At 50.1% G+C, this 27,393-nt stretch overlaps 1 protein-coding gene across 18 annotated transcripts in view; it reads left to right on the forward strand.

Annotated features, from left to right (window-relative positions):
• Positions 1 to 27,393, forward strand: part of NDRG4 (NDRG family member 4) — a 50,698-nt gene that overhangs the window by 1,270 nt on the left and 22,035 nt on the right. For 14 of the 18 annotated variants that reach the window (XM_063597615.1, XM_034940317.3, XM_057299966.2 and 11 more), the window contains exon 2: positions 23,609 to 23,703. In XM_063597615.1, the coding sequence (XP_063453685.1) occupies positions 23,632 to 23,703 (72 nt within the window). In that variant the 5' untranslated portion in view covers positions 23,609 to 23,631. Of the gene's footprint in view, positions 1 to 166; positions 300 to 23,608; positions 23,704 to 27,393 lie in introns of those variants that run through there. The other 4 variants (XM_034940319.3, XM_008977361.4, XM_063597618.1 and 1 more) reach the window with 3 other exon arrangements.

The following is a 27,393-nucleotide window of genomic DNA, read 5'->3' on the forward strand; positions in this document are numbered from 1 at the left end:
GAAGCCAGATTGGACCTTACTGACTGGGGACCCTCAGCCTTGGGGCTCCTCTGGAGAAGTGATCAGTTGCCCTGCTGGAAACTCACATCCAGGGGGCAGTGGCTGGAGAGCAAGAGCGAACGGCCAGGAAGAGGAAGTGGGAAAGGGAGCAGGGACGGGGGGAGGATTCGAGGAGTGACTTCTGTGTTCTCCCCGGTGTGGAGAGACCCAGACAGGAGGAAAGGAAAGCAACCCGGTTTCCTCCAGCTCTGGGACTTATAGGTGCTCAATCCGTGTGTGTCAGATGAGCACAGATTCCAGTAAGTGTCCTCTGACACCTGGGGGAGGGGGCTGATCACTGCCTTCGAGGACCTTAATGTCCGATGAGGGAGCAGAGCCCCGGAGCCTTGTTACAAGGCTGGAAGGGGCAGCCGTCTGTGGGTGCGCTCGGGAAACAGGGTGGAATCCGAGTCGAGGGCAGCTTTTGAAGACCTCGAAAAACAATTTCTGTTAATGAAGAAGGAGGTGGCATTATGGGTTCAGGATCAAGGGAATGGCCCATGCTCTGGGGTGTGAGAGAGGCTTGATCGGGGAGAGGTATGGAGGCTGAATGGCCTGGAATGTGCGTGTGTGTTGCGGGGGAGGGGGCTAGAAGGTGGGGGTGGGGTACGTTGGGTGAGGTTTTATTAAATCGGCAGTAGCAGGCCAGGCGCAGTGGCTCATGCCTGTAATCCCAGCACTTTGTGAGGCCGAGGCCAGAGGATCGCTTAAGGCCAGGAGTTCAAGACCAGCCTGGGTAACATAGCGAGACCCCATCTTTACAAAAAAATAAATAAATAAATCAGCAATCGCTCGTGACAGACTTGTAGAGAAGGAAAGGTGGAAGCTGTTCCTGGGACACTGGAAACTGGCTGGGTGCTCAGAAGTTCCAGCGCTGAGCCCAGTTAGCCACGGGGCTGGCACCCCCTCCAATCCCTTGCCAACTTTTTCTTTGTGGAGCTCACTTGAGGCAGGCCCAGCTCACCCAACTTGGAAGGGAACCGCGCAGGCCACTGAACTTGTTAACCCCCTGGAGGGAAGGCTTGCGGTTCCATGGGTGTTTTGTTTGTTTTGTTTTGAGATGGAGTCCCACTCTGTTGCCCAGGCTGGAGTGCAGTGGCACAGTCTCGGCTCCCTGCAGCCTCCGTCTCCCAGGATCAAGGGATTCTCGTGCCTCAGCTTCTCAAGTAGCTGGGATTACAGGCACGCGCCACCATGCATGCCTAATTTTTGTATTCTTAGTAGAGATGGGTTTCGCCATGTTGGTCAAGCTGGTCTCGAACTTCTGACCTCAAGTGATCCACCTGCCCCTGCCTCCTAAAGTGCTGGGATTACAGGTGTGAGCCACCGCACCCAGCCCCCACCATGGGTTTTTAGAGCTCTGCATGGTGAACAGATCTCCTGGTTCCTCTCTTCCCCCACTCTTCCTGCCCCCAAAGGGCCTGGATGAGAAATGCTCACAGGAGACATGTGTGGGGGGCTCAAGCAGGGGTCTAGGCTTTGGAGACCCCATGCACTGTTCTCTATCTCCTGGATAGAGGAGTCAGGACCCCTCTTCCCCCACCAGATGGGTTCACCAGATTCTGGTGGACTTTCTAAGTCCCTGGCCAGGGTGGATGAGGCCCCTCTCAGTTACTGTCATCAGTCACAGGCTCCGCTCCCATTGTACCTGCAACCTGGCCTTGGGAGACAACCCATCCCCTCTGTTGCTATTTTGTGGTCTTCACAGCCTTCCCTCTCTGTCCTCTTCCTTTTCTCACAGATCAGGATTCTAACTCCAACCCCATCAGTAGCCAGCTGTGTGACTTCAGACAGGTTGCTTAACCTCTCAGACTTCAGCCCTCTCATCTTAAAGATGGAACTGTTGGCCCCTGTCTCTAAGAGATGGTTTAAGGCTTGCTGAGATAGTGTAGGCGACACACGTGGTTGGGACCTAGACCCTGGTGGGCACCTCTTGGGCCCCACCTGTCCTGGCTGGTTGGCACCTAGGGCATTTGGATCTGCCCCCACCCTCCTTTATCCCTGCTTTCCTGCGTCTGTGAGATTTGACCCATCTCCCCCATTGGATAACAAGCAGGTCACAGTCCGGGAGGTGGCCACTTTATTGTGGTGGCACACAGCAAATGCTCAAGGGTTGCTGACTGAGGCTAGGCTCACACAGCCCGCTCGGCATCTATGTCTCTAGGATAATTCTGTAGAGGCCTCTAACTCCCTGCCCCAACATCAGCCTTAGGAAATTTTTACTGAATTTTAAAAACTCATATTGAAGGCTGGGCACAATGGCTCACACCTGTAATTCCAGCACTTTGGGAGGCCAAGGTGGGCAGATCACCGAGGTCAGGAGTTCAAGACCAGCCTGGCCAACATGGTGAAACCCCCATCTCTACTAAAAATACAAAATCAGTTGGGTGTGGTGGCGCACGCCTGTAGTCCCAGCTACTTGGGAGGCTGAGGCAGGAGAATCACTTGGACCTGGGAGAGGGAGGTTGCAGTGAGCCAAGATCGCACCACTGCAGTCCAGCCTACACAACAGAGCAAGACTCTGTCTCAAAAAAAAAAAAAATTGATTTAGTTCTATATACTTTTCACATTCTCCTATTTTATTATCTTGCCTGTCTTGCCAGTGAAGTCAGTGACTTCCTCACATTCCTATTTCTCAGAAGAGGCAGCACTGGATTCAGAACCCAGCCCTGAGCCGGGAGTTGTCCCATATGGCATTCTAACTGCCTGGCTTTGGGACAGTCTAATAGCCGTTCCACACTTCATTTTCCTCATCTGTAAAATGGGATCGTCGTGGTGCCTACCTGGCTGGGATCTTTGGAGATTAGGTGTGTGAGTGTGTGCAAGACGTCGAGTGCAGCTTCTGGTGGGCAGACAGTAGATGACAGTCATGGAGCTGGCGTCCTCAGGCCACCTCCCGAGTGCACTCCATCACTGTGCTGGGGGCTCCTTCTCCTCCCACTGTGCTCCAGTTTCCAGATTCCCTCCCCGCAGGGTGTTCCAGTTCCTTCGTTGGGTTCTCACAACAGTCCGGGCCTCTCTGAGCTGTGTCTCTGGAGGACCCTACTTAGGTCTCAGGTTCCTGTGAGTCAGGCATGGCCTCGGGGGTGGGGCCCTTCCAGCCAGACACCCACAGCTCTGACATCATGGGGAAGGCCAGGTGCCCCCTCACATATGAGACTAGAAGGAGACCCATGGGTTGTCATGCCCAGATCCAGCATGTCTTTTTGTTCTGGAGAGAAGAGGAGGCTGTTGGGGTCCTTCTGGAGCCTTTGTAAATCATGAATGCTTGTCCAGGCCATTTCCAGGCCCCTCAGCGGGGTCTTGCTGCAACAGGGACAAGGAAGGCAGGGGTTTTGGAATCAGAGGATGTGAATTTCGGGGTCTCCTCTGTGCTTCTCAGCTCCTGGGCAAATTGTTACCTTCTTTCGGCCTCAGTCTTATCAGTAAAATGGGAATAATAGCCCTCATTAACAGTGTTAGGCCAGAGCAGTTGTCTCACGCCTGTAATCCCAGTACTTTGGGAGGCCCAGATGGGTGGATCACCTGAGGTCAGGAGTTCTAGACCAGCCTGGTCAACATGGCGAAACCCCGTCTCTACCAAAAATACAAAAATGAACCAGGCTTGGTGGTGCGTGCCTGTAGTCCCAGCTACTGGGGAGGCTGAGGCAGGAGAATTGCTTGAACCTGAGATTAGGAGGTTGCAGTGAGCTGAGATTGCACCACTGCCCTCCAGCCTGGGCAACAGAGCGAGTCTCAAAAATATATATATTGTGGGGAGCCAAGATGATACTTGTGAGGGAGCCCAAGACACCGTCACACCTGCACACGAGCTCATTACAATTCTCAGAGGGCAGATTCCTGGTGCCTTCGGTAGCCGGATGATGTTTTTATTTTTTAGTGTGATATGTGAAAGTGGGACACTGGTCTTTTTGCAAGTAGGAAGGCAATTGTTTCTGCGCGTTGGCACTCGAGCAATATGTTCCAAAACGGTTCAGAGTCAGAGCTCTAAAATGGCAGATCTGGGCTCTGAAATGGTCCCTGGGGAGCCTCAGTAGTGGATCTTGGAAATTTTAAAAAATATACTTGATGTGTGATTAAGAAACAAAAGTTTTACCAGTTGTTTAGAATTTTGGTTTCATTTGAATACATGGAATATCTAGCCCCAGTCAATTTTATAGATGATTTTAATGTTTGTTGGCAGATGTGTTGATCCACATTTTACATATGGAGGAAACTGAGGCATAGGTTTGCCCTAGGAGGCTGAAAGCAGGACCCTGAATCCTCATTTCCAGTTCATCTGCTTCTCCGCTTCACTGGGGTGCTGTGATGTTGATGTGGGGGCACATACATGGTTTAGTAAGGAAGCGTGGTCCCTTGGAGGAGAGGAGAGACATGAGGGTCATTGGGTGTGCTCAGGGAGGGTGGGTGTGGGGAGAGGGGCGTGCTGTTCCGCTGGGTAGAGAATTATAAAGGGCAAGTTGGCAATGATGTATCAATAGCTTAAAAATATGTGTGATCTCTGACTCAGCAGTTGAATTTTTAGGAACAAATAAAGATGTGTGCAAAGGTGTTTGTTCAAGGATAGTTATCCCTTCATTGTTTATAGAAGCAAAAAAGAAAAAAAAAAACACAAAAAACTGGAAACAACCTAAATGCATAACAGTAGAGCAGCAGTGCATTCATACCAGAGAACCCCAGGTAGCTACGAATTATACTGCCAAAGGTTATTTATCCATCTGAACAGATATCCCCTTAAATAGTGTAATACTAATGGTGATGACAGCTCACACGTATATGGCATTTGCTGTGCGCCAGACACAGTCTTAACCACATGCTATATGTTAACTCATCATCATAACAGCCCTAGGAGGTATGTGCTATCATTTCTTCTTTTTTACAAATAGGTAAACTGAGGCACAGATAGGTTAAGTAACTTGCCAAAGAGCACACAGATGGTGAGTGGCTGGCTGGAATTTAAACCAGAATGTCTTGACTCCAGAGTCCAACAGATGTTTCAAAACATATTTTTTTGTTGGTTTGTGTTAGAAACATTCTCTTTCAGTGTCTAGATGAGCATTGGAAAATGAATAAAAGGGTATACACAACACATTAACAGTGGCTTCTTCTGTTAACAGGATTGCATGTGGTTTTTACTTTCTTCTTTTTGGTCTTCTGTTTTTCTCACTTTTCTCAGTGAATGTGTCTTATAAGAAATTCAAATTCTGTTTTTAAAAACAAAAAAATTCTCCTCTGAAGGCTAATTTTTAAAAAAAACTAAAAATTAATGCAAAGCACTAGATGCTGACAAAAACCAATCCTGTGGGAATTCTGAAGATGAGCTGGAGTCCAGTGGACAGAGAGGAAAAGGCCAGGAGGAGGAGTGGTTCAAGGTGGATGTGAAGTTGGCTTTCCTTGAAGTCTAAGGAGGAGGAACCAGCAAAGTGAAAAATAGAGGCAAAGGTGGAGCCATGGGAACCTTGGAAGGAGGCTGTGTTGGGCTGAATAATAGCCCCCAAATATATCCTAATCACTAGAACCTGTAAATGTTACCTGATGTGGCAAAAGAGATTTTGTAGTCATGATTGAGGATCTTGAGTTGGAGCTGTTTTGCAGAATTATCCAGGTGGGCTATAAGTGCAACCACATGTGTTTTTATAAGAGGGAAGCAGGGCTGGGTGCGGTGGCTCACACCTGTAATCCCAGCACTTTGGGAGGCTGATGCAGGTGGATCACCTGAGGTCAGGAGTTCAAGACTGGCCTGGCCAACATGGCAAAACCCCATCTCTGCTAAAAATACAAAAATTAGCCAGGCATGTTGGTGCGTGCCTGTAATCCCAGCTATGAAGGGGGCTGAGGCAGGAGGATCGCTTGAACCTGGGAGGCAGAGGTTGCAGTGAGCTGAGATTGTGCCACTGCATTCTAGCCTGAGCAACAGAGCAAGACACCATCTCAAAAAAAAAAAAAAAAAAAAAAAAGAGGGAAGCAGGGGATATTCAAAGACAGAAGAACAGGCAATATGATTGCTTCAGCAAGAAGCTCTGTTGTTGGACTTGGAAGGTGGAGGAAGGGGCTACCAGCCAAGGAATGCAGCCCTGGAAGCTGGAAAAGGCAGGGGAACAGATTCTTCCCAGAACCCCCAGAGGGAGACAGCTTACCAACATGTTAATTTCAGCCCAGAGAAATTGATTTTGGACATCTGACCTCCAGAACTATAAGAGAATGAATGTGTGTTGCTGTTTTTTTTGTTTGTTTGTTTTGTTTTTTTTTGGAGACAGGGTCGTACTCTGTTGTCCAGGCTGGAGGGCAGTGTGGCATGACCTTGGCATGAATGTGTGCTGCTTTAAGCCACCAGTTTTGTGGTGATTTTTTATAGCAGCCACAGGAAACCAGCAGGGGTATGTGCAGATCACACTCAGGCCTCGGCCTGCACTGAGAACAGCACGGTGGGTTGGAGTCTGCCAGCCTCGTTCTGATCACTCTGGCTGTGTGACCTTGACCTGAGCCTGGCTTTGCCCCCAGGGTAGTCGCGGGATCAGCTGGGAGAGCACCATGACACTGTTATATAAACTGAAGAGCATCACACAAACCTAAGTGGGATGAGCACTTCCACCCAGCCTAGCATAAACCTGGTCTCCTCACAGAGCCAGGAAAGCTCTCATCATACACCACCCCCTCCCCGCCTCTTAATCCTCAGTGCTTTAGCTTCCAAACCACAGGTGGAATGTATCGCCAGCCAGAGTGATCAGGTGTCTTAAGCCCCATAACAAATATCCCTGGGGACCTAGATGCTGCTTCAGTTCACCTGTTGGCGGGGGTGGTCGGGCAGGTGCTGTGTGCCTGCTGATAGGTCCCACCCTAGGCAGTGAGCTGGGGAAGGTGGGACCCCAGCCTCTTTGGAGGGGACAGAGGGAATATTTCTGGGATGTCTTCTCCCCAGAGTGTGTGAGTGTGTGTGTGTGAGAGAGAGCAGGGAGTGGAAGAGTCCCATAACCAAGTCCAGGGTTTGCAGTCCCTAGGATCATACTCTGTGCACCCCAAATTGTTTCCTCACAGCTCTAGGGGTGCCAGAAATGGCTTTTAACAATATTGGCCACTTGGTGTTCTGGAGGATAAATGTGCTGTTGGGGCCTGGGCTCTGGGATAGGGAGAGGGAAGCCAGCGGGCTCCCCTTTAAGTTTTTGGAAGAGCTCTCGCACCAGCCTTTGCCTCATCCATAAAGGAAGTGCACTCAGCCTACTGCTCCCAAAGCCCTTACCAGCTGCAGAGTATTCACTCTGTGCTTGGCCTATGCGGACGGAGCAGAGGAGCAGTTGTCAGAGATGACGCAGAGGTCCCCTGCAACCCACAACCCGAGGTGAGCACCCAGGAGGATGACCAGGGTGGCCTGGGGGTGCTTTTCCCCATCACAGCTTAGGGTCCATCTCTGAAAGTGCCTGGGTTGGGAAAGGCCGAATTACCCTGGAGTGGAGCATGGTGTTGCCATTCGAGTGTGGTGGGAAAGGCCTGCTGTCAAGCACGTAGGGCCCTCTGACCCCGCGCTGGGGCCCGGCTGCCTGTGTGTGATTGCCAAAGGGAGAGGCGGGATGCTGGCTTCACCCGACCCCCTGGGACCATGCAGGAGAGAATAACTTAGAAGTTACGTTAGGTCTCTTGGGTGCGAGTGACAGAAACCGAACTCAGACTGATACAAAGAGAGGAAGATGGGGTGTCCCCGGCCAGCAGAGTGGACACAGGGCCATCGGCCTCTGTCTCTCTCTCCCTCATTCCTACTAGTTTGGTTCCCTGGATTGGTTGAGCTCTAAGTCAGGCCCTTCCTTGCAAGGGCAGTGTGGTTGCTGGCTCACAGACCGTCCTCCTGAAAACCCCATTGCTGGGGAAGAGCTTCCCCTCTCCAAGGATTCCAGTAAAGGCTTTTGAGACCGGGTCCAGGGCTCGGTCCACTTGGTTTCCAGGCCACCCAACCCCTCTGTCTCCTGCCTCAGTGGCTTCTCATTGGCTTTGCTGCTTTATCCTCATTGTCTTCTGGGGCTCAGTGCTGGGACATCTTCTTCCCTGTCCTCATTCACTCCCTAGATGACCTCATCTAGTCTCTCTATGATGATATCTTTGAAGTGACTCCTCCCAAGGTTCTGAAGTACAAATTGTTTTCTAAAAACTGTATTATGTATTATCCGTCCCTCCCTCCCCTCCGTTCCTTCTCCTCCTTCCTCCCTTTCTCTTCCCTTCATTTCTTTCTTTAGAAAGACAGGGTCTTACTTTGTTGCCCAGGCTGGAGTACAGTTGCCTGATCACAGCTCACTGCAGCCTCGACCTCCTGGGCTCAAGCGATCCTCACGCCTCAGCCCCCGCCCCTAAGTAGCTGAGAACACAGGCATACATCACCACACCCAGCTGACTTTTAAATTTTTGTGGAGACGGGGTCTCACTATGTTGCCCAGGCTGGTCTTAAACTCCTGGGCTCAAGTAATCCTCCCACCTTGGCCTCCCAAAGTGCCGGGATTACAGGCCTGAGCCACCGTGCCAACCTGAAGCACAAACTCTTACATCCACCTGCCCATGGGGAGCTCCACCTGGCTCAGGTCTAAAACCACACCCCTCATCTTTCCCCCAAACCTTTTCTTCTCAAGGTCTTCCCTAAATCATAAATGATAGCCCTATCCTTCCATAGCTCCACCAAGTCACCCTAACTTCTCTCTTCCTCTCCTGCCCATGTCTGATGGATCCGTGAGTCCCCCTAGCTTTACCTTCAGAACATACCCAGAAGCTGAGGACTTCAGCCACCTCCTGCACTCCCGCTGTGTGGCAAGCCAGCAGCACCTCAATAACTGGTCTCCCCATTTCCACCCTAACCCCCAGCTCTGTTCTGCACATTGCAGAAGGAGGGATCCTTCATGATGAAAACTGTATCACATCAGCCCCCTGCTCAAAACCCTCCAGTGCATGTTTATACTCAGAGTAAAAGCCAGTTTCCCTGACAACCTTCAGGGCTGAACGGGACCAGCACTCCAACGCTTACCACCCCTGTCCTCATCTCCTCCCCTCCTGGCTCACTCTGCTCCAGCCACCCTGGCTTTTTCACTTTTCTTTTCTTTCCCTTTTTTTTTTTTGAGAGAGAATCTCTCTCTGTTACCCAGGCTGGAGTCCAGTGGCGTAATCTCAGCTCACTGCAACCTCTGCCTCCCAGGTTCAAGTGATTCTCCTGCCTCAGCCTCCCAAGTAGCTGGGATTACAGGTGTGCACCACACACCACACACCCAGCTAACTTTTGTATTTTTAGTAGAGACGGGGTTTCACCATGTTGGCCAGGCTGGTCTCGAACTCCTGGCCTCAAGCCGTGCGCCTGCCTTAGCCTCCCAAAGTGCTGGGATTACAGGCGTGAGCTGGCTTCCTTTCATTTGCTTGCCTGACCGGCTTCCTTTCATTTGCTCAAACATGCAGGCGCCTGCCTCCTGGCCTTTGCGCTTGCTGTTCCCCCTGCCCTGAGTGCCCTTCCCGGACATCCCAAGGCTCGCTCCTGGATCTCCTTCAAGTCTTGCTCGCGGATCTCCTTCAAGTCTTGCTCGCATCCCCTTCTCAGCAGGTGGCTTCTCACTCTTACCACCCTGTTTCACATCCCTCTCTCTCCCCTCCTGTGAAGCTGCTTCCTGCATTGCTTAGGTCGTCTGACACTCTGTGAATTTACTTAGGTTTGTTGATTTTTTGCCTCCCCCCCAGCACCCAGAAAGCTCCCGAAGGTAGATATGTTTGTCTGTAATGGTCAGTATTTTATCTCCAGTCCTAGAACACAGTAGGTGCCAAATCAGTATCTGGTGAATGAATAAATGACTTAGGCCTGGGCCACTCCTGGGGTATGGACATTTGGGCCTAAACCACATGTACTGAGAATGGGGAAGGGAGGTTTCCCAAAAGGAAACCCAGTGCTGTTAGGAGAAAGGACCTTGGTGTCAGGTGGGGACCAATGCAGGTAGCCCCTTCTGCAGACATTGCATTTGAGGCAGGAAAGCTCTGGGAGTTGCTTGGAACAGAGTCCCTCTCTGCCAGATGAATGTCATTCCTCAAATGCTAATAAATTAGGCATTTCAGAGAAGTAAGGGGCTTTCCGTGACAAAAATGCCCAGTAAGAAAGATGCCCCTCGGGCTCTCTCTTTACTGGAGACTGTATTGCAGACTCCTGTGCCAGAGAAGTTTCATTGACTCAGTTTACCTGTTTGAATCTGGCACAAAGATCCAGGATATGTGTATCTGGGAAATTTGCCAGCTTGGGCAAAGATACACAGCTGAATTGAGTGAGGCACCCGTGTAAAAGAAATGCGAGAATTCGTGACAAAAAGTGCCAGTTGCTTTTAACCTTTTAATGTAGGTCATGGTTACCCATGTCAGTACAATTATTGTGAGCTTGTGAGGTGTCGGTTAGGAGGGGCTGGCTCACTGGTTTAAACTGCCAGAAGAGAATGGCATCATGGATTATGCTGCCTGCTGGAGAGAGGAAGTTGCAGGTTTGCTCTAGCATTTCCCTGTTTTTCTCTGGGAAAGCCCCACCCTTTCCTTTTTCCTTGATTTCCTTTAGCACGATAGGGTGGGTCTCCAAGAAAAATATCCCAAGTTTAGATTAGCTTCAGCTGTGTGTAACAGAAAACCCATGGTAATAATAAGCAAGATAAAAGTGTTTTTTTCTCTCTCATAACCAGGATCTCAAAATAGAGGATTCCCAAATCATGGCTTCATGATTCTCAGGTACCTTGACTCTTTATTTCTATATCACTACTATGCCACCTTTAGAATCCTGCCTTTGAGCCTAAAATGGCTGTTCAAGCTCCTGCCATCACATCTGTATTCCAGCCAGGAGGCAGGAGGAAGAGTCAAAGAATGGCATGTCTCCCCCTTTTTTTTTTTCAGACAGAGTCTCACTCTGTTGCCCAGGCTGGAGTGCAGTGGCACAATCTTGGCACACTGCAACTTCTGCCTCCCAGGTTCAAGTGATTCTCCCGCCTCAGCCTCCCAAATAGCTGGGGTTACAGGTGCTGGCCACCATGCCTGGGTAATTTTTGTATTTTTAACAGAGATGGGGTTTTGCCATGTTGGCCAGGCTGGTCTTGAACTCCTGACCTCAAGTGATCCACCTGCCTCGGCCTCCCTAAGTACTGGGATTACAGGCATGAGCCACTGCGCCCAGCCATGTCTCCCCTTTTAAGAACACTGCCTGAAAGTTACATGCTTCCATTTACCTCTCACTGGCAGAACATCACGTCATCATAAACAAACTTTATTCCCATCATCCACCTACTCATCTAAAATATGGGGATTATTATTAAGGAAGAAGGGGAGAACAGATATGGGGGGATAATTAGCAGTCTCTGCTGCAGTAGGACTCTTTCACTGGTTCCTTATAGAAGCTGCCTAAATGGAATGTGTTATTGGAATTCTAGTTCCATCTGGCCTTGCCCTTGGTCTTAGAATTAGAGGCCTGTTGTGTCTATTGTAATGTCTGTGCTTAACACCTGGAGCCATGTTGTGTAGAGAAGCAGAGTTTACACGTTGGTGCTGTACATCACCTTCTTACTTTATGAAAGCGCTGTGTTATGTCCTTTCTAAGATGCACCTTTTTTTTTCGTACTTTAACATCTCTAAGATTGGGATGCATCATACAGTCTCTGTTGGCAAGGGGGGCCTCATGCTGTTACTGCCATCACATGAACATCAGAATTTGCGAGTGGATGTCAGCAGCTCAGAAAGAAATCCCAGAGATAGTAGTAGAGCATCCTTGATGCTGGAGAAGCCCAGGCTGTGTGGAATAGCACAGCATCAAAAACTCCATGATAGAGAGATTAAGAGACATTGGACTCGAAATGTGAAAAGGAATACCTTAAACAATTTATTTCAATTATATTTTCCTTTTTAAAAATTTACAAAAGTGATAGATGCTTTTTTAAAATCTGGATCTAATATATTCTAAAGGAGTTCTTTCAGTAAGTACAAAAAACCCCTGAATGACAGGAACTCATCATAGGGGTAGCAGTTCTGACACTACTTTGTATGTATCCCAGGAATGAACAAATAAGCAAAAATATTATGGATGAGAGCCAGGTTTCTCACCACTGGAGAAAAACAATTGCAATCAAACGGGGGAAGCTAGAATGCACTCTGTGGTGTTGAATTAGAGTTAAAGGGATCAGTATAAATTCCAGATTCCATATATATGATATATATGTGATATATATATGTGTGATATATATATATATGTATGTATGTGTTAGTATCTTGCATACATTTCATAGCTCTGCCTGCTAAGAGGGCCTACACCAATGACACCCCAGTAGCAATGAGCACACCTGGTGTCCAGATCTTGATTTCTAAACATCATTCTCCAATAAAGGGAACTAGGGCTCCTTGGAGAAATGGTTGATTTCATGGTTGAGGCAGAGAAAGTACAAGATGAGTTTAGAACATGTAATGAGGCTAGAATATTTGAAACTCAAAAAATAATGGGTACATGTTGAAAGCACAAAAGAGCCACCTTAAGGGAACTTCCAATGGCCAAGCCTGGCCCAGTTTGAACAATGAAACAAATAATGATAGCAATGGCTTTTAACCCACAGGGTAAAATAAATATCCATGAGTCCATATTGATATAAATAAGTAATTGAATAAAGGAGGAGAAAGGACAACTCTTTCTTACAGGATAATTCCAATAAGTGTAGAAGAGATTATGGAAATAGAAAATTATCTTCTTTTCCTCAGCAGGAAAAAAAAAGAAAATTATCATTAGGCAACCACCAAAGTATTAATTGCTCTAGGCAAGAATCAATAGTTGTTAAAATTAGCAGGTGTAAGGGGGGTGGAGGGGGTGGGGAAGTATGATGAGACATAGGATGTTTACATAGTGTCAAAGTATCTTCCCACACTGCTTACAAAGGGAAAAATAGTAACATTTCAGTGGAGAAACCTGGCAGAGAGCTCCTTATCAAGGGATCAAGGTTAACATCCTCTGTAATAAGACAGATTGACATCATGTGCCTGCTGATACAAACTGAGAAGGGCACCTCCTTCTGTCGTATTCTTGCCAAAAATGTATAACCTCAGTCTAATCATGAGAAAACAACAGACAAACCCAAAGCGAGGACATTCTACTGACTAACTGGCCAGTACTCTTCAAAAGTGTCAAGGTTGGCCGGGTGCGGTGGCTCACGCCTGTAATCCCAGCACTTTGAGAGGCCAAGGTGGATGGATCACGAGGTCAGGGGTTTGAGACCAGCCTGGCCAACACAGTGAAACCCTGTTTCTACTAAAAATTCAAAACTTAGCCAGGCGTGGTGGTGGGCACCTGTAATCCCAGCTACTTGGGAGGCTGAGGCAGGAGAATCACTTGAATGTGGGAGGCAGAGGTTGCAATGAGCCGAGATCCCGCCATTGCACTCCAGCCTGGGCGACAATACAAGACTCCATCTAACAACAACAAAAAAAAGTGTCAAGGTTATAAAAGATGGGCTGATAAACTGTCCCATTTGGAGGAGGCCAAGGAGGACATACCAATTAAATACGATGTGGCATCCTGGGTTGGGTCCTAGACCCAAAAAAGGCATTATTGGGAAAGCTGGTAAAATATATGTACATTCTGTATATTACTTAACAGTGTGTATCAGTGCTTAATTTCCTGGTTTCTCTAATTGTATTATGGTTCTGTAGCATGATAACATTGGGGGAAGCTGAGTGAAGGGTATGTGGGAAATGTCTGTGTTTCTGTGCTTTTTTTGTTTTGTTTTTTTGTAATTTTTTTGTAAGCCTAAATATTTTTCAAAATAAGTTAAAAGGGGGGAAAGTATTATGTCTTAATTTAACTGGCAGTGGTTTTTTTTTCTTATTGATACATAAAAATTAGTGTCACTTGTAATCAGTGATATCTTAGATTTGATAAAATCTGGTGTATAGGATTAAAAAAATAATCTCCCTTTTATACCCTTCTAAACCCATATCCTTCCTCAGAGAGAAGCATTGTTACAGTTTACCCTGAATCATTTGAGGATTTTTTTTGGAAGTTGCCAATATATGTACCTGTTCAATGCATATAATTTTTACATAAATGAGATTATTATTATTATTTTGAGACAGAATCTCACTGTGTTGCCCAGGCTGGAGTGCAATGGCACGATCTCGGTTCACTGCAATCTTCGCCTCCCAAGTTCAAGCAACTCTCCTGCCTCGGCCTCCCAAAGTGCTGGGATTACAGGTGTAAGCCACTGTGCCCGGCCATAAATGGAATTATTTTTACACATTATTTGGTGACATGCCTTTTTTTCTTAATTGCATATTTTAGAATGCTTTCCCACTCTGAGTGGAGCTGCCTTGTTTATTTAATGGCTGCATGGTACTCCAGGGTGCAGATGTTCCATAATTTATTTCACCATCCTCCTGGTGCTCACTGAGGTGGTTTCCAGATTGTACTCCTCCACTCGGCTGTGCAGTGAGCACCCTTGTGTACTGCCTCTTAGTGCACACGTGGGTGTTTTTCTTTAGGATAAATACCTAGACACAGAATTGCAGAACTGACAGATATTTGCATTTAACAGACTACCAAGTTGTTCTCCAAATAAAGTTGAACCCACTGCCATCCAGCCAGCAGCATGAGTGTGTGCCCACTTTCCCAGAACCTCACCAACCTTGCACATTATCAGTCTTTTAGTAAGTTGTGGTCTGTGTGAAGAATGATTCATTCGTTCATTTACTTACATGATTGAACAGAAATGGTGAGTGTCTGCCCTGTGCCCAGCACTGTCATAGACACAGGGAACATCCGAGCGAACAAAACAGATGTAGTTCTTGTCCCCTAGGAGTGTCTGAGAAGCAATGGTCTGAGCAGGTCATGTTGCTCATTGTTTCACGTGCATTTCTCTGACGGCCAGTGAGGCAGAGCAGATGCTTTTCCTGTGTTGTTTCTTCTCTGAATTCCTATTCCAGACCTTCGCCCACTTTTCCATTGAGTGCATAGTATTTTCTTTCTCCTTATTGAGCCCTAGAATGGGAGTGCTACTAAGTCTATCCCCTTTAAGGGATTTCGGCAAACCCGGTGGGGAGACTGGAGACACGGGTAGGATTTGAGAGGAAGGAGAGAGCCCAGACCAACCTGCAGGAGGTGGGGAATGTGCAGAGGCTGCATCTGCCCCTCCGATTTTTTGTTTGTTTTTGAGACGGAGTCTTGCTCTGTCACCCAGGCTGGAGTACAGTGGCACGATCTAGGCTCACTGCAACCTCTGCCTTCCAGGTTCAAGCAATTCTCTTGCCTCAGCCTTCTGAGTAGCTGTGATTACAGGTGCCTGCCACCACGCCCGGCTAATTTTTGAATTTTTTGTAGAAACAGGGTTTCACCATGTTGGCCAGGCTGGTCTCAAACTCCTGACCTCAAGTGATCTGCCTGCCTTGGCCTCCCAAAGTGCTGGGATTACAGGCGTGAGCCACCGCACCCGGCCCTGCCCCCTCCAAGTTTTGTGGCCAAACTCACTGCCCTGGAAGCCTCTTGACAGCCAGCCCTGTCAAACAGCCTTGTACCAGAGTGGCCTCACCACCTTGGTGGTGTGCATTTGAATACTGCTTTATGCCTATAACTGACATTGGAACAGTGGCATTTGAGCAACAAAAATGTTTATCCTGTGCTTTCCTATGGCTTCTGTGGGCAGGTCAGCCGTGGAGATTTCTGGCCTGTCCTCCATCCATTTTACCAGTTATTAAGCCTTTGTGTGTTTGGACTCTGATAGCGTTGGACAAATGAACAAGATCAGGTCGCTGTCCTCTGGGAGATGACAGTAGGGAGATTAAACCACTCATCCATGCATCAGTGGCTTAGCAAGATGATAGAGTCCCAGCCTGGCCAACATGGTGAAACCCCATTACTACTAAAAGTACAAAAATTAGCTGGGCGTGGTGGCAGAAGCCTGTAATCCCAGCTATGTTGGGAGGCTGAGGCACAAGAATTACTTGAACTCAGAAGGCAGAGGTTGCAATGAGCTGAGATCGTGCCACTGCATTCCAGCCTGGGCAACAGAGTGAGACTCTGTCTTAAAAAAAAAAAAAAAAAAGATGATAGAGTCCACACATGAGCATATGAGCTCCAGACCCGGACATCATGGGTTCAAATCCAGGTTCCATCACTTACCAGTCGTAATACCTTGGGCTGGTTATGTCACCTGTGTATGCCTCACTTCCTCAGCTACAAAATGAGGACAATAATAGTACCTACCTCCATGAGGAGTTAGGAGGACTAAATGAGCTTATACATGTAAAATGCCTGGAACATAGCATTCATTAATATTAAGGATTGCTTTTCATATTGCTCCCATTGTAGGGATATGATGGGGAAAGGCATTCTAGGCAGAGGGAACAGCATGAAGAAAGGCATGTGCTTCCCATGGGGAGGATGCGCCTACTGAGTCAGCCCGGGTCTTTAGCCAGGAGTGCCAGAATCCAAATACGGCTGCCTAAGACAGTGGGAATGTGCTGGGGGTGCGTGCGTGTGTGTGCGCGCGCATGCAGGGTGGTGGTGTGGTTGGTGGGGGCATAGGGATTCACAGGCTCAACCCAAGGAAAAAGCAGAACTGGTCAAGTTCAAGTTTGACATAAATCAAGGAGCCGTACCTAGAAATGGAGCCTGGGCTGGAGAAATAATGTCTCTTGCATCCTCCTGTCCTGCCACCCACCCGGGGAGGCGGAATGCATGTAGGCGGGTGGAAGCATGCACTCTGGGTCCCCTCCTGGGTTGGCCACAGGAGGACTTGCACCAGTCAGTTGCTCCTTCCTGTGCCTCTTATTTCTCATCCGTGAACTGGGAATCCTGAGGGAAGATTGAGCCCCTATCCCTGCCCCACCCTCAGTGCTGTCCCAGGCCTAGGAGATCAGGATAAGGACAGGGAGAGAAATAAGAGGGTCCAGTTCCCTGGACAGTTCCAGACCCCCTATATAGTGCAGTTGGAAGGTGATTCCCCAATTTCCGGGGTCCCAGATTTCTGGGGCTTCTTTTCCAACCAGGCACTGGTGTAGCGTTGGGTAGGGTGGTGGCCCATGTATCACTGAGCACCAACTCTGATCCAAGCAGTAGGGATACACCAGGCCCACGGCGCCTGGGTGCAGAGGCCTGGACATGAGTCACATGCTCCCACTCGGCCACATCATTCCTTTTCCGTGGTACGGACCCCTCCCCCAGGGTAGAGCTGGCTAGGCCTGGGTATGGCTCATTTCATTTGCCTGTGGCATTTCTCATAATAATGGGACCTTATAACTCAGGAGTGTGGCATACTCAAGGCAGTGTGGACCGGACCTTGACCCTGACCTGTGGGTCCCCTTCACCCCTGTGGTTGAAGGAACACCAGCCATTCCACAGTTCTACCTCTTTTCTTGTTTGGCCTCTTCCTGTCCCACAGGCCTGTTTCCTCTGTCTGGCTTCTCCTGAATCCTCTAACTTCACTCCATTTAAGTCTTGCCCTCTTCTCTTTCAGTTCTAGCGTTTCTCACTGTGCAGCTGTGGGGGGTGGAGTGGGGAGTGATCCTTCATGTGTAGCACTGTCCCCACATTGCATGACCCTTCTCACCCGTGGTCCCTGGGCACTGAATGTAGGACCCCCAGTCACTGAGACCACCCAAATTCTCCAATGTATTTTCATTTTTTTCTCCTCTTCTCTTCTCTTTTTCCTTCCTTCATTCTTCTCTCTTTTCTCCCTCCCTTCCTCCCTCCCTCCCTTCCTCCCTCCCTCCCTTCCTCCCTCCCTCCCTCCCTTCCTCCCTCCCTCCCTTCCTCCCTCCCTCCCTTCCTCCCTCCCTCCTTTCCTCCCTCCCTCCCTTCCTCCCTCCCTTCCTTCCTCCCTCCCTTCCTTCCTCCCTCCCTCCTTTCCTCCCTCCCTCCCTCCCTTCCTTCCTCCCTCCCTCCCTTCCTCCCTCCCTCCCTCCCTTCCTCCCTCCCTCCCTCCTTTGCTTCCTCCCTCCCTCCCTTCCTCCCTCCCTCCCTTCCTCCCTCCCTTTCTTCCTCCCTCCCTCCCTCCTTTCCTCCCTCCCTCCCTTCCTCCCTCCCTTCCTTCCTCCCTCCCTCCTTTCCTCCCTCCCTCCCTTCTTCCCTCCCTTCCTTCCTCCCTCCCTCCCTCCTTTCCTCCCTCCCTCCCTCCTTTCCTCCCTCCCTCCCTCCCTTCCTCCCTCCCTCCCTTCCTCCCTCCCTCCCTTCCTCCCTCCCTTCCTTCCTCCTTGCCTTCCTCCCTCCCTTCCTTCCTCCCTTCCTTCCTCCCTCCCTCCCTTCCTCCCTCCCTTCCTCCCTCCCTTCCTTCCTCCCTTCCTTCCTCCCTCCCTCCCTCCTTTCCTCCCTCCCTCCCTCCCTTCCTCCCTCCCTCCCTCCCTCCTTTCCTCCCTTCCTCCCTCCCTTCCTCCCTCCCTTCCTTCCTCCCTCCCTCCCTCCTTTCCTCCCTCCCTCCCTCCCTCCCTTCCTCCCTCCCTCCCTCCCTCCTTTCCTCCCTCCCTCCCTTCCTCCCTCCCTTCCTTCCTCCCTCCCTCCCTCCTTTCCTTCCTCCCTCCCTCCCTCCCTTCCTCCCTCCCTCCCTTCCTCCCTCCCTTCCTTCCTTCTTTCCTTCCTTCCTTTTTTCCTTCCTTCTCTCTCTCTCTTTCTTTCTCTCTTTCTTTCTTTTGACAGAGTCTTGCTATGTCACCCAGTGGAGTGCAGCTCACTGCAACCTCCGCCTCCCGGGCTCAAGTAATTCTCCTGCCTCAGCCTCCCAAGTAGTTGGATTACAGGCACCCGCCATCACGTGAGCCCAGCTAATTTTTGAATTTTTAGTAGAGACAGGGTTTCGCCATGTTGGCCAGGCTGGTCTCGAACTCCTGGCTTCAAGTGATCCACCTGCCTTGGCCTCCCAAAGTGCTGGGATTACAGGTGTGAGCCACCATGCCCAGCCCCCCAGTGTATTTTCAAACACCCCCACCATCTCCTACCACTGCTGAATTTGTTCTCCCGATTCAGCAATTGCTTTTTTCTGTAGGATGTATAACTACTGCTGATCAATTTAAGCATTTATGGGATAGTTCCAGGAATGATCACAGTCATGGCTTCTATTTTTAACCCTAATAATCAGAGGGTTCGCCTGGCCGGGGTCTCAGCATGGAATCACAGTTACAGAAGCATAGTGGGAGGGGCCTGCTGGCTGCATGGTGGGAGCTGAGTGCTCCTGTTTGCCTTTAAAAAAAAAAGAAGAAGGAGAAAAGGAGAAAAAACACAAATCAGCAACCAGAAGTAATTAAACTGAAATGCAATTCCTCTTAAGGAATCCACGCCACTAACACAGCGCAGGAGCCCATTTCCACACTCCCAGGTGCTCTTTTGCCCTTGAGGGGCCTCTTACATGTCTCTGTCCCCCAGCCAAAGGGGCTGTTTCCTCTCCCTCATCCCCTGTACCATCCCTCCCCTATGTACATCAGCTTAGCCCCTCTGCGTGCAGCTATGAATCTATCCTCTAACAGAAACAAGAGGAAAAAAACAAAAAACTCCAAAGTTATCTTAAATTGGCAGGGAAAGGCAAGGAACACACTGATCACCTATGTGATTTTTGTTCCATTCAAATATGTACAAAAATCTTTCATTTAAAAGGCATTTTAGGCTGGGCATGGTGGCTTACGCCAGTAATCCCAGTGCTTTGGGAGGCTGAGGTAGGAGGATTGCTTGAGCCCAGGAGTTTGCGACCAGCCTGGCCAACATAGTGAGACCCCATCTCTACAAAAAATGAGAAGAAAAAATAGTGGGGCTCTGGTGGCACGCACCTGTGGTCCCAGCTACTTGGGAGGCTGAGGTGGGAGGATCACTTGAGTCCAGGAGTTCGAGGCTGCTGTGAGCCATGATTGTGCCACTGCACTCCAGCCTAGAGTTTGCTTAGAGCAGAGCCAGGGTTTGTTTTGACCAAGACCCTGTCTCTGAACAAACAAAAAAGGTCATTTTTACACTTTGGGAGGCTAAGGCAGGTGGATCACCTGAGGTCAAGAGTTCAAGACCAACCTGACCAACATGGTAAAACCTCATTTCTACTAAAAATACAAAAAAAATTAGCCAGGCATGGTGGCAGGTGCCTGTAATCCCAACTACTTGGGAGGATGAAGCAGGAGAATCACTTGAACCCAGGAGGCAGAGGCTGCAGTGAGCTGAGATCACGCCACTGCACTCCAGCCTGGGCGACAGAGTAAGAATCTGTCAAAAAAAAAATTTATATATTTATTGTTTCTATTGTACCTCAGACTTCTCTGAGGTGGGCAACATGCTCTCATATTGCAAATAAGTAAGGCTTTGAGTGATTTGCTCAAAATAAAGCAAGCCGTTGAATGATAGAGGAGAAATGCCAGCCTGGTTTCAGTGGCTCCAGGCCTTACCCCTGAGAAGTAGAAGCGTTTGGATTTATCCCAGGCCCATTTGGTGTGTACAGCTTCTGTCTGCCCAGGCCCAGGTCCCTGCACACGCGTCTCCTGGGAGAGCTCTTGTCTGCACCAGGAGCTGGGCAGGGCGGCTCCTGTCCCTTTAGGGAATAAAAGATCAAGAAGTGAAAAAGCATGATGGAGTGGAAAGAGCCATTGCTGGCCACTTCATAGACCCTGGCGTTCGCCCACCTCTGTGCTACTTAACTCCTTGGAGACCTTAGCCAGGCTTCATTAGTAGGACTCTCATTTTCTTATAACTTATCACACAGCTTCTTAAAAAAAATCATAACTTTTTTTTTTTTTTTTTTTTTTTTTTTTGATGGAGTCTCGCTTTGTCCCCAGGCTGGAGTACAGTGGCGCAATCTCGGCTCACTGCAAGCTCTGCCTCCCAGGTTCACGCCATTCTCCTGCCTCAGCCTCCCGAGTAGCTGGGACTACAGGCACCCACCACCATGCCCAGCTAATTTTTTTGTATTTTTAATAGAGACGGGGTTTCACCAGGTTAGCCAGACCGGTCTCTTAACTCCTGACCTCGTGATCCACCTGCCTTGGCCTCCCAAAGTGCTGGGATTACAGGCATGAGCCACCACGCCCGGCCCATAACTTTCTTTAGAAGAAACTTCTCTGCCACCGTGCTGTGGAAATGTCTGCTCTGGCGTCTTTCTCGTGGAGCCCCACAACTCCAGCCAAGCCCTGGACTGTCTGTTTTTCATGGGCTGAGACATTCCCGGTTCTCTGGATGATGAGGTCTCTCTCTGCCCCCTTCCCCGCCACCACCTCCGTCACAGGCCATCTGTCCCTGCACTGCCCACTCTCAGCCCTTTTAATAGCATGGGCCTTGGGGAGGATGGTGTCCAGGGTGGTTTCATAACAGGCCGGGGGAGGGGGGCTACAGGGATACCCCAGGGCTACTAAGGGGTTTAATTGAGATGGGTGTTCAGGAAGGCAGGTGGCTAAAATGTCCTGATGCGGAAGAGTTTTCCAAGGAGGGGACCCTTCTTTCAGCTCTCCCAGCCCCCACACCCTGGATGGATGGGTGAGTGTGCACACATCAGAAAGGATGGAAATGGGAGCGGGAGAGCCTCGAGGGTGCCTTTCTAAAAATACAGCCCATCTGCATTGTGTTAGCTGGTTTCCTCGGAAACCACTGGGAGCCGGGACTCCAGCATGGCACGTGCGCAGGGACCCAGGCCTGCTTTTTCATTTATTGTAACAGGAATTTTCCCATTATATTAAATAATCTTTTATTATTGACACACAGTTTATCTTGTACCCTATTGATGGACATTTTCTTCCAATTTTTTTCTGTGTTATAAATGGCACTGTGGTAAGAATTCTTATAGATAAATTATTTGTTGCCATCTCTGGTTTCCTTAGGCAATTTCTCCATGGGAGAGGATTGCTGAGTCTGAGAGTATGAACCTTTTAAATAGTTTTAATTCATTTGTAAAACTGCCCTCCAGAAAGATATGTCCATTTATATACTTACAAGCCATATAAGAAGGTGCCTGTTTCAGTGCACCTTCGCTAGCGGTGTAAACTTTGCCAATGCCATTGGCAAAAGAAGAAAGAGCTATCCATTCATTCATTCATTCGAGACACGGTCTTGCTCTGTCACTCAGGCTGGAGTGCAGTGGTGCAGTCATAGCTCCCTGTAGCCTTGAACTCCTGGTCTCAATTGATCCTCCCACCTCAGCCTCCTGAGTAGCTGGGACCACAGGCTCTCACCACCACACCCAGCTACTTTATTTTTTTCGTAGAGATGGGGTCTTGCTATGTTGTCCAGGTTGGTCCTGAACCTCTGGGCTCAAGCACTCCTCCAGCCTCAGCCTCCCAAAATGCTGGGATTATAGGCATGAGCCACTGTGCCTGGCCAAAAAAAAAAAAAAGTATCTTAATTTAAATTTCTTTGACTTCTAGTGAGCTTGAATATTTTTCCATGTATGTACTGGCCAATTTAAATTCTTTTATGAATTTCTAGATTATGTCCTTGGCTAGATTTTCTCTTGGTGCATTCTGACCTCTGCCATCCTGAAGTTGAGGGATGGTGGTGCCATTCCTAGAGGAATTGTGGGGTCCTGGGACCCTCTGTCTTCCTTCCCTCACCACTGGCTCTTACACACACACACACACACACACACACACACACACACACACGCCTGCATGTATGACCCATTCTTCCTCTGAGGTTCAGAAACCCCTGGGGTTTCCCAGCAATTAGGGCCCGGGCCCACCCTCTGGCAGCTGAGCAGCCCCTGTGTATCACCCCTCCCTGTTGGTGGCCTGAACTGAGACCTGCACCCCCTCTTTCAACATCACTCGGCCTGCCACACCACCAGGGCCTCTACTCCCACCCACCCCTCCCTGGCCCATCTTCACAGAGGCTTGTCCTGGGAGCCCTCTGGGGAGCTCTCAGCTCTGTTCCTCTCCAGTCTCTATCCTCCAGAACCCCACTGTCCCCTTCAGACACCAGAGGCCCTTGGCAGGGGACTTCTGTCTGCATCTGACCCTGTGTTTGGCCTCCCTGCACGTGCCCTTCTGTTTCTCAATAAAGGCAGAATGTTGCATGTAATTGTTTTAGGAATCATGACGTTGCTTTTCTGTTTTATTTGGAAACGTTTTAATTTTTAAGAGCAAATAATAGGCTGGGCATGGTGGCTCACACCTGAAATCTCAACACTTTGGGAGACCAAGACAGGTGGATCACTTGAGGTCAGGAGTTTGAGACCAGGCTGACCAACATGGTGAAACCCCGTCTTTACTTAAAAACACAAAAATTAGCAAGGTGGTGGTGCGCACCTGTAATCCCAGCTACTTGGGAGGCTGAGGAAGGAGAATCACTTGAACTCAGGAGGCGAAGGTTGCAGCGAGCCAAGATTGCGCCACTGCACTCCAGCCTGGGTGACAGAGCGAGACTCCGTGTAAAAAAAAAAAAAAAAAAAAAAAAAACGGAAAAACAAATACTATAATGGTATCCTCCAAGCCAGACAGGCGGGTCTTGCAGACGGAGGCCCGGGGGCCCTAAGTGCCTGAGTGGGCTGCGCTTGGGGGCCAGGGGGACAGTGCATGTGGTTTCCGCGCTCCCGCCCCAGCCCCGACTTGCGCTGTCCTTCTCCGCCCGGGCGTCCCCGCCGCAGCAGGCCTCAACCTCGCCCTCCCTCCCTAGGCCTCCTGCTCCACGACGTGACCATGGCCGGGCTGCAGGAGCTGCGATTCCCTGAGGAGAAGCCGCTGCTCCGGGGCCAGGATGCCACCGAGCTGGTGAGTTGGAGTTGCGCCTTTGAGGTCTTAGGGCCGAGCGCGCCACCTCGTGGCCAAGAGGGAGACCGCGTGCCTTTCCTGCAGCCGACCCTCCCTAGGGCCAGCCACCCCGAGAAGCCCTGTCCCTGCCTGTGGGGGGAGTTCCGGGAGGCCTGAGTGCCACCCAGACCCAGCCAGCCTCACGGTGGCTTCAGCCGTCTTTGAGGCTAAAGGCGCCACAGGAGAGTTATCCCGGCTTTAATGACGAGAAAACCGAGGCACAGAGAGGTGAACCCAGTTGGCCAAGGTCACACAGCTAGTGGGGAATTAGGCCATATCAACCCCTGTTTCTGGACAGCCCAGGAGCCCCAAGTGCTGGCTCCAGCAGGGAATGCTGCTCCTCCGTCTGTGCACTCTTTTCCTTATCTGCCTCCCAAGCCTCCGCAGCACCTGGGCAAGTCTAACCAACAGTGCCACCCGGGGCAGTGGGACAGAGGCATCACAGGTTATGATTTTGTCCCAAAGACCCCTCCGTCAAGGGACAAGGCATTAGAGGCCAGAGTGACTTTCATGCCACCCTTTTTTGTTGTGACAACACCCTGTCCACCTTCCCTTTCCCTCCCTCCCAGTGCCGTCATACTGGTGACTGTGACACAAACCACTTTCAAAAAGTGTGGGTTCCCTGCTTGTTGGATTCTGAGGCATCAGGGCTGGGGTCCCTGCAAGTTATGCTGCCCGGATCCCCTTCTTTTACAGATGAGGAGGCCAGGAGCCCAGCCCCTCAAATCTGCAGGGCACTGTAGTCTGCCCTGCCCTGCCTCCCCAGCCTCCCACCACCAGGAGGGGAGCCCAGGAGCTACTGAGCAGCCAGGATTGGAACTGTGCAGCCAGCCAGGGATCCAGGGATCCAACCACATGAGGTTGCAGTCCTGCCCCCAAGAAGAGTACAGTGTTATCTTCCAGACAGAACCTTGAGTTAACTGATAAGACCTGGCTTATCCGAGGGCAGCCACGGATAAGCTGCCCTGGTGGGGTGGTGACTGCACATTTTTCAAGCCCTTTATTCTAAGTTTACTTGCTCCCTGGTCTGAGCCTCCATCAGCTGCTACCCCAGGATGCTTGCAGAAGCCTCCTTGCTGGTCTTTTTGCTTCTGCCTTTGCTCTGTACCCTTTTAAAATAAGCCATGAGCTGGGCATGGTGGCTCACACCTATAATCCCAGCACTTTGGGAGGCCGAGGTGGGCAGATCACCTGAGGTCAGCAGTTCGAGACCAGCCTGGCCAACATGGTGAAACCCTGTCTCTACTAAAAATACAAAAATTAGCCCGGGCGTGGTAGTGGGCGCCTGTAATCCCAGCTACTCAGGAGGCAGAATCGCTTGAACCCGGGAGGTTCAACCCCAAGACTGCACCACCGCACTCCAGCCTGGGCAACAGAGCAAGACTGTCTCAAAACATAAATAAATAAAAAATAAGCCATGTCACTTCTCTGCTTAACGAGCCATCTCAGTCAGACATGGGACCCAGGATGCAATCTGCACCAGCTCCCCCGCCTGTCTCCCAAGCCTGTTCCCAGCTTACTTCTCTCTAGCCTCCTTGAACATGCCCATCATATTCCTAGTATATCTGCTTGGGATACACTAGCCCAGAAATTTGCGGGGCTGGCTCCACTCCTTGTTTTATTCAGGCCTCTGCTCAAATGCTCCCTCCTCAGAAAGTCCCTCTCTAACCCCTGGGTCTAATATTGAAACCCCAACATGCTCTGGCCCTGGCCATGTCACTTAGCCTGGTTTGTGTCTGCCCCGCCCCGCAGGTTCCCAGGACAGAGATCTGTTCTGTTTTGCACCCCCAGGTCTCCCCAGTGCCTCACACAGCACACATAGCTCTCAGTAAAAACATGGGCTGGGTGGAAGCCACAGATGGTGATACAGCTCAGAAGGAAGAAGTTTCTCAGAACTTTCTAAAAAGTGCCCCCCTACTCCCCACTCCTGCCTGTGTCTTTCTTTCTGTCTTTTCCTTCTTTCTTTCTTTTTTTTCTTTTCTTCTGAAACAGGGTCTCACTCTGTCACCCAGGCTGGAGTGCAGTTGTGCCATCATAGCCCACTGCAGCCTCAACTTCCTGGGCTCAAGTGATCCTCCTGCCTCAGCCTCCCGAGTAGCGAGGATCTTAGGCATGTGCCACCACAACTGGCTAATTTTTCCATTTTGTAGAGATCAGTCTTGCTCTGTTGCCCAGACTGGTCTTGAATTTCTGGGTGCAAGTGATCCTCCTACCTCAGCCTTCCTAAGTGCTGGGATTACAGGCCTGAGCCTCTGTGCCTGCCTACCAGCCTGTCTTTTGAGGCATGAAAGAGTTCTCCTGTGAGGTTTTGATAGGGCAGATGGTGGCCCTTGGGGACCCCTGCATCCCATCGCAAGTGCTGAAGTGTGCAGGTTGCGGGACAGCCGCACGGAGGTGCTGCCTGCTGGTATGTGTGTGCCTCTGTGGTCCAGCAGGGCCCCCCAGTACAATGGGGAGAACTAGGGCATCTTGGCCTGGTAACTTCCATGCCTGTCTCTTCCACTGCCCACCTCAGCTGGGCACCCTTCTCTGCCTACCCTGGCCCAGCCCTCACTGCCCCTCCCTCCCTGACTCAGTGGGCACACTCCTGCCTCCTCATGCCCTCTGGGCACCCTGGCCCTACTGCAGGTGGTGTCTCTATCTACCTATCACGAGGACCAGAGTTTGCCACTATAACATCCTCACCCCTGCATGAGGGTCTCTGTTTCAGATCCTGTGGAGGCTTCTTCCCTCTTTCATGAGTCAGCACAGGCCCCATGCTGTGGGCCTGGGCACATCTGCTTTTTCCAAAGGCACCTCAAAAGCCCCATTCCCGCCAGACATGTTGGCTCACGCCTGTAATCCCAGCAGTTTGGGAGCCCAAGGTGGGCGGGTCACCTGAGATCCGGAGTTCAAGACCAGCCTGGCCAACATGGCAAAACCCCATCTCTACTAAAATTACAAAAATTAGCTGGGCATGGTGGCGCATGCCTGTAATCCCAGCTATTCGGGAGGCTGAAACAGGAGAATCACTTGAACCTGGGAGGTGGAGGTTGCAGTGAGCCAAGATTACACCACTACACTCCAGCCTGGGCGACAGAGCGAGGCTCTGTCTCAAAAACAAAATAAAAGCCGGCCGGGCATGGTGGCTCACACCTATAATCCCAGCACTTTGGGAGGCCGAGACGAGCGGATCACTTGAGGTCAGGAGTTCGAGACCAGCCTGACCAACATGGTGAAACCCTGTCTCTACTAAAAATACAAAATTAGCCAGATGTGGTGGTGAGCTCCTATAATCCCAGCTACTCGGGAGGCTGAGGCAGGAGAATCACTTCAACCTGGGAGGTGGAGGTGGCAGTGAGCCCAGATCTCACCAGTGCACTCCAGCCTGGGAGACAGAGTAAGACTCTGTCTCTAAATAAATAAAGCCCCACCCCACACCCGACACAGCCTCCTGGATGCTGCAGCGTGGCACCCCATGCAGTCCTACCCCCTCTCTCTGTCTTCAAGAGCTAGTCTGGCTCTCTCAGGCTGTGGCTCTCACAGACGATTCTCCTTTTCCAGCTGCAGTGCTGAAAGCATCCATCCTTTTCACTTTTTTTTTCATTTTATTTAAGACAGAGTTTTGCTTTTGTTGCCCAGGCTGGAATGCAATGGCGCGATCTCAGCTCA

Source organism: Pan paniscus, chromosome 18 (assembly GCF_029289425.2).
Source record: "Pan paniscus chromosome 18, NHGRI_mPanPan1-v2.0_pri, whole genome shotgun sequence".
NCBI classification, from domain to species: domain Eukaryota; kingdom Metazoa; phylum Chordata; class Mammalia; order Primates; family Hominidae; genus Pan; species Pan paniscus.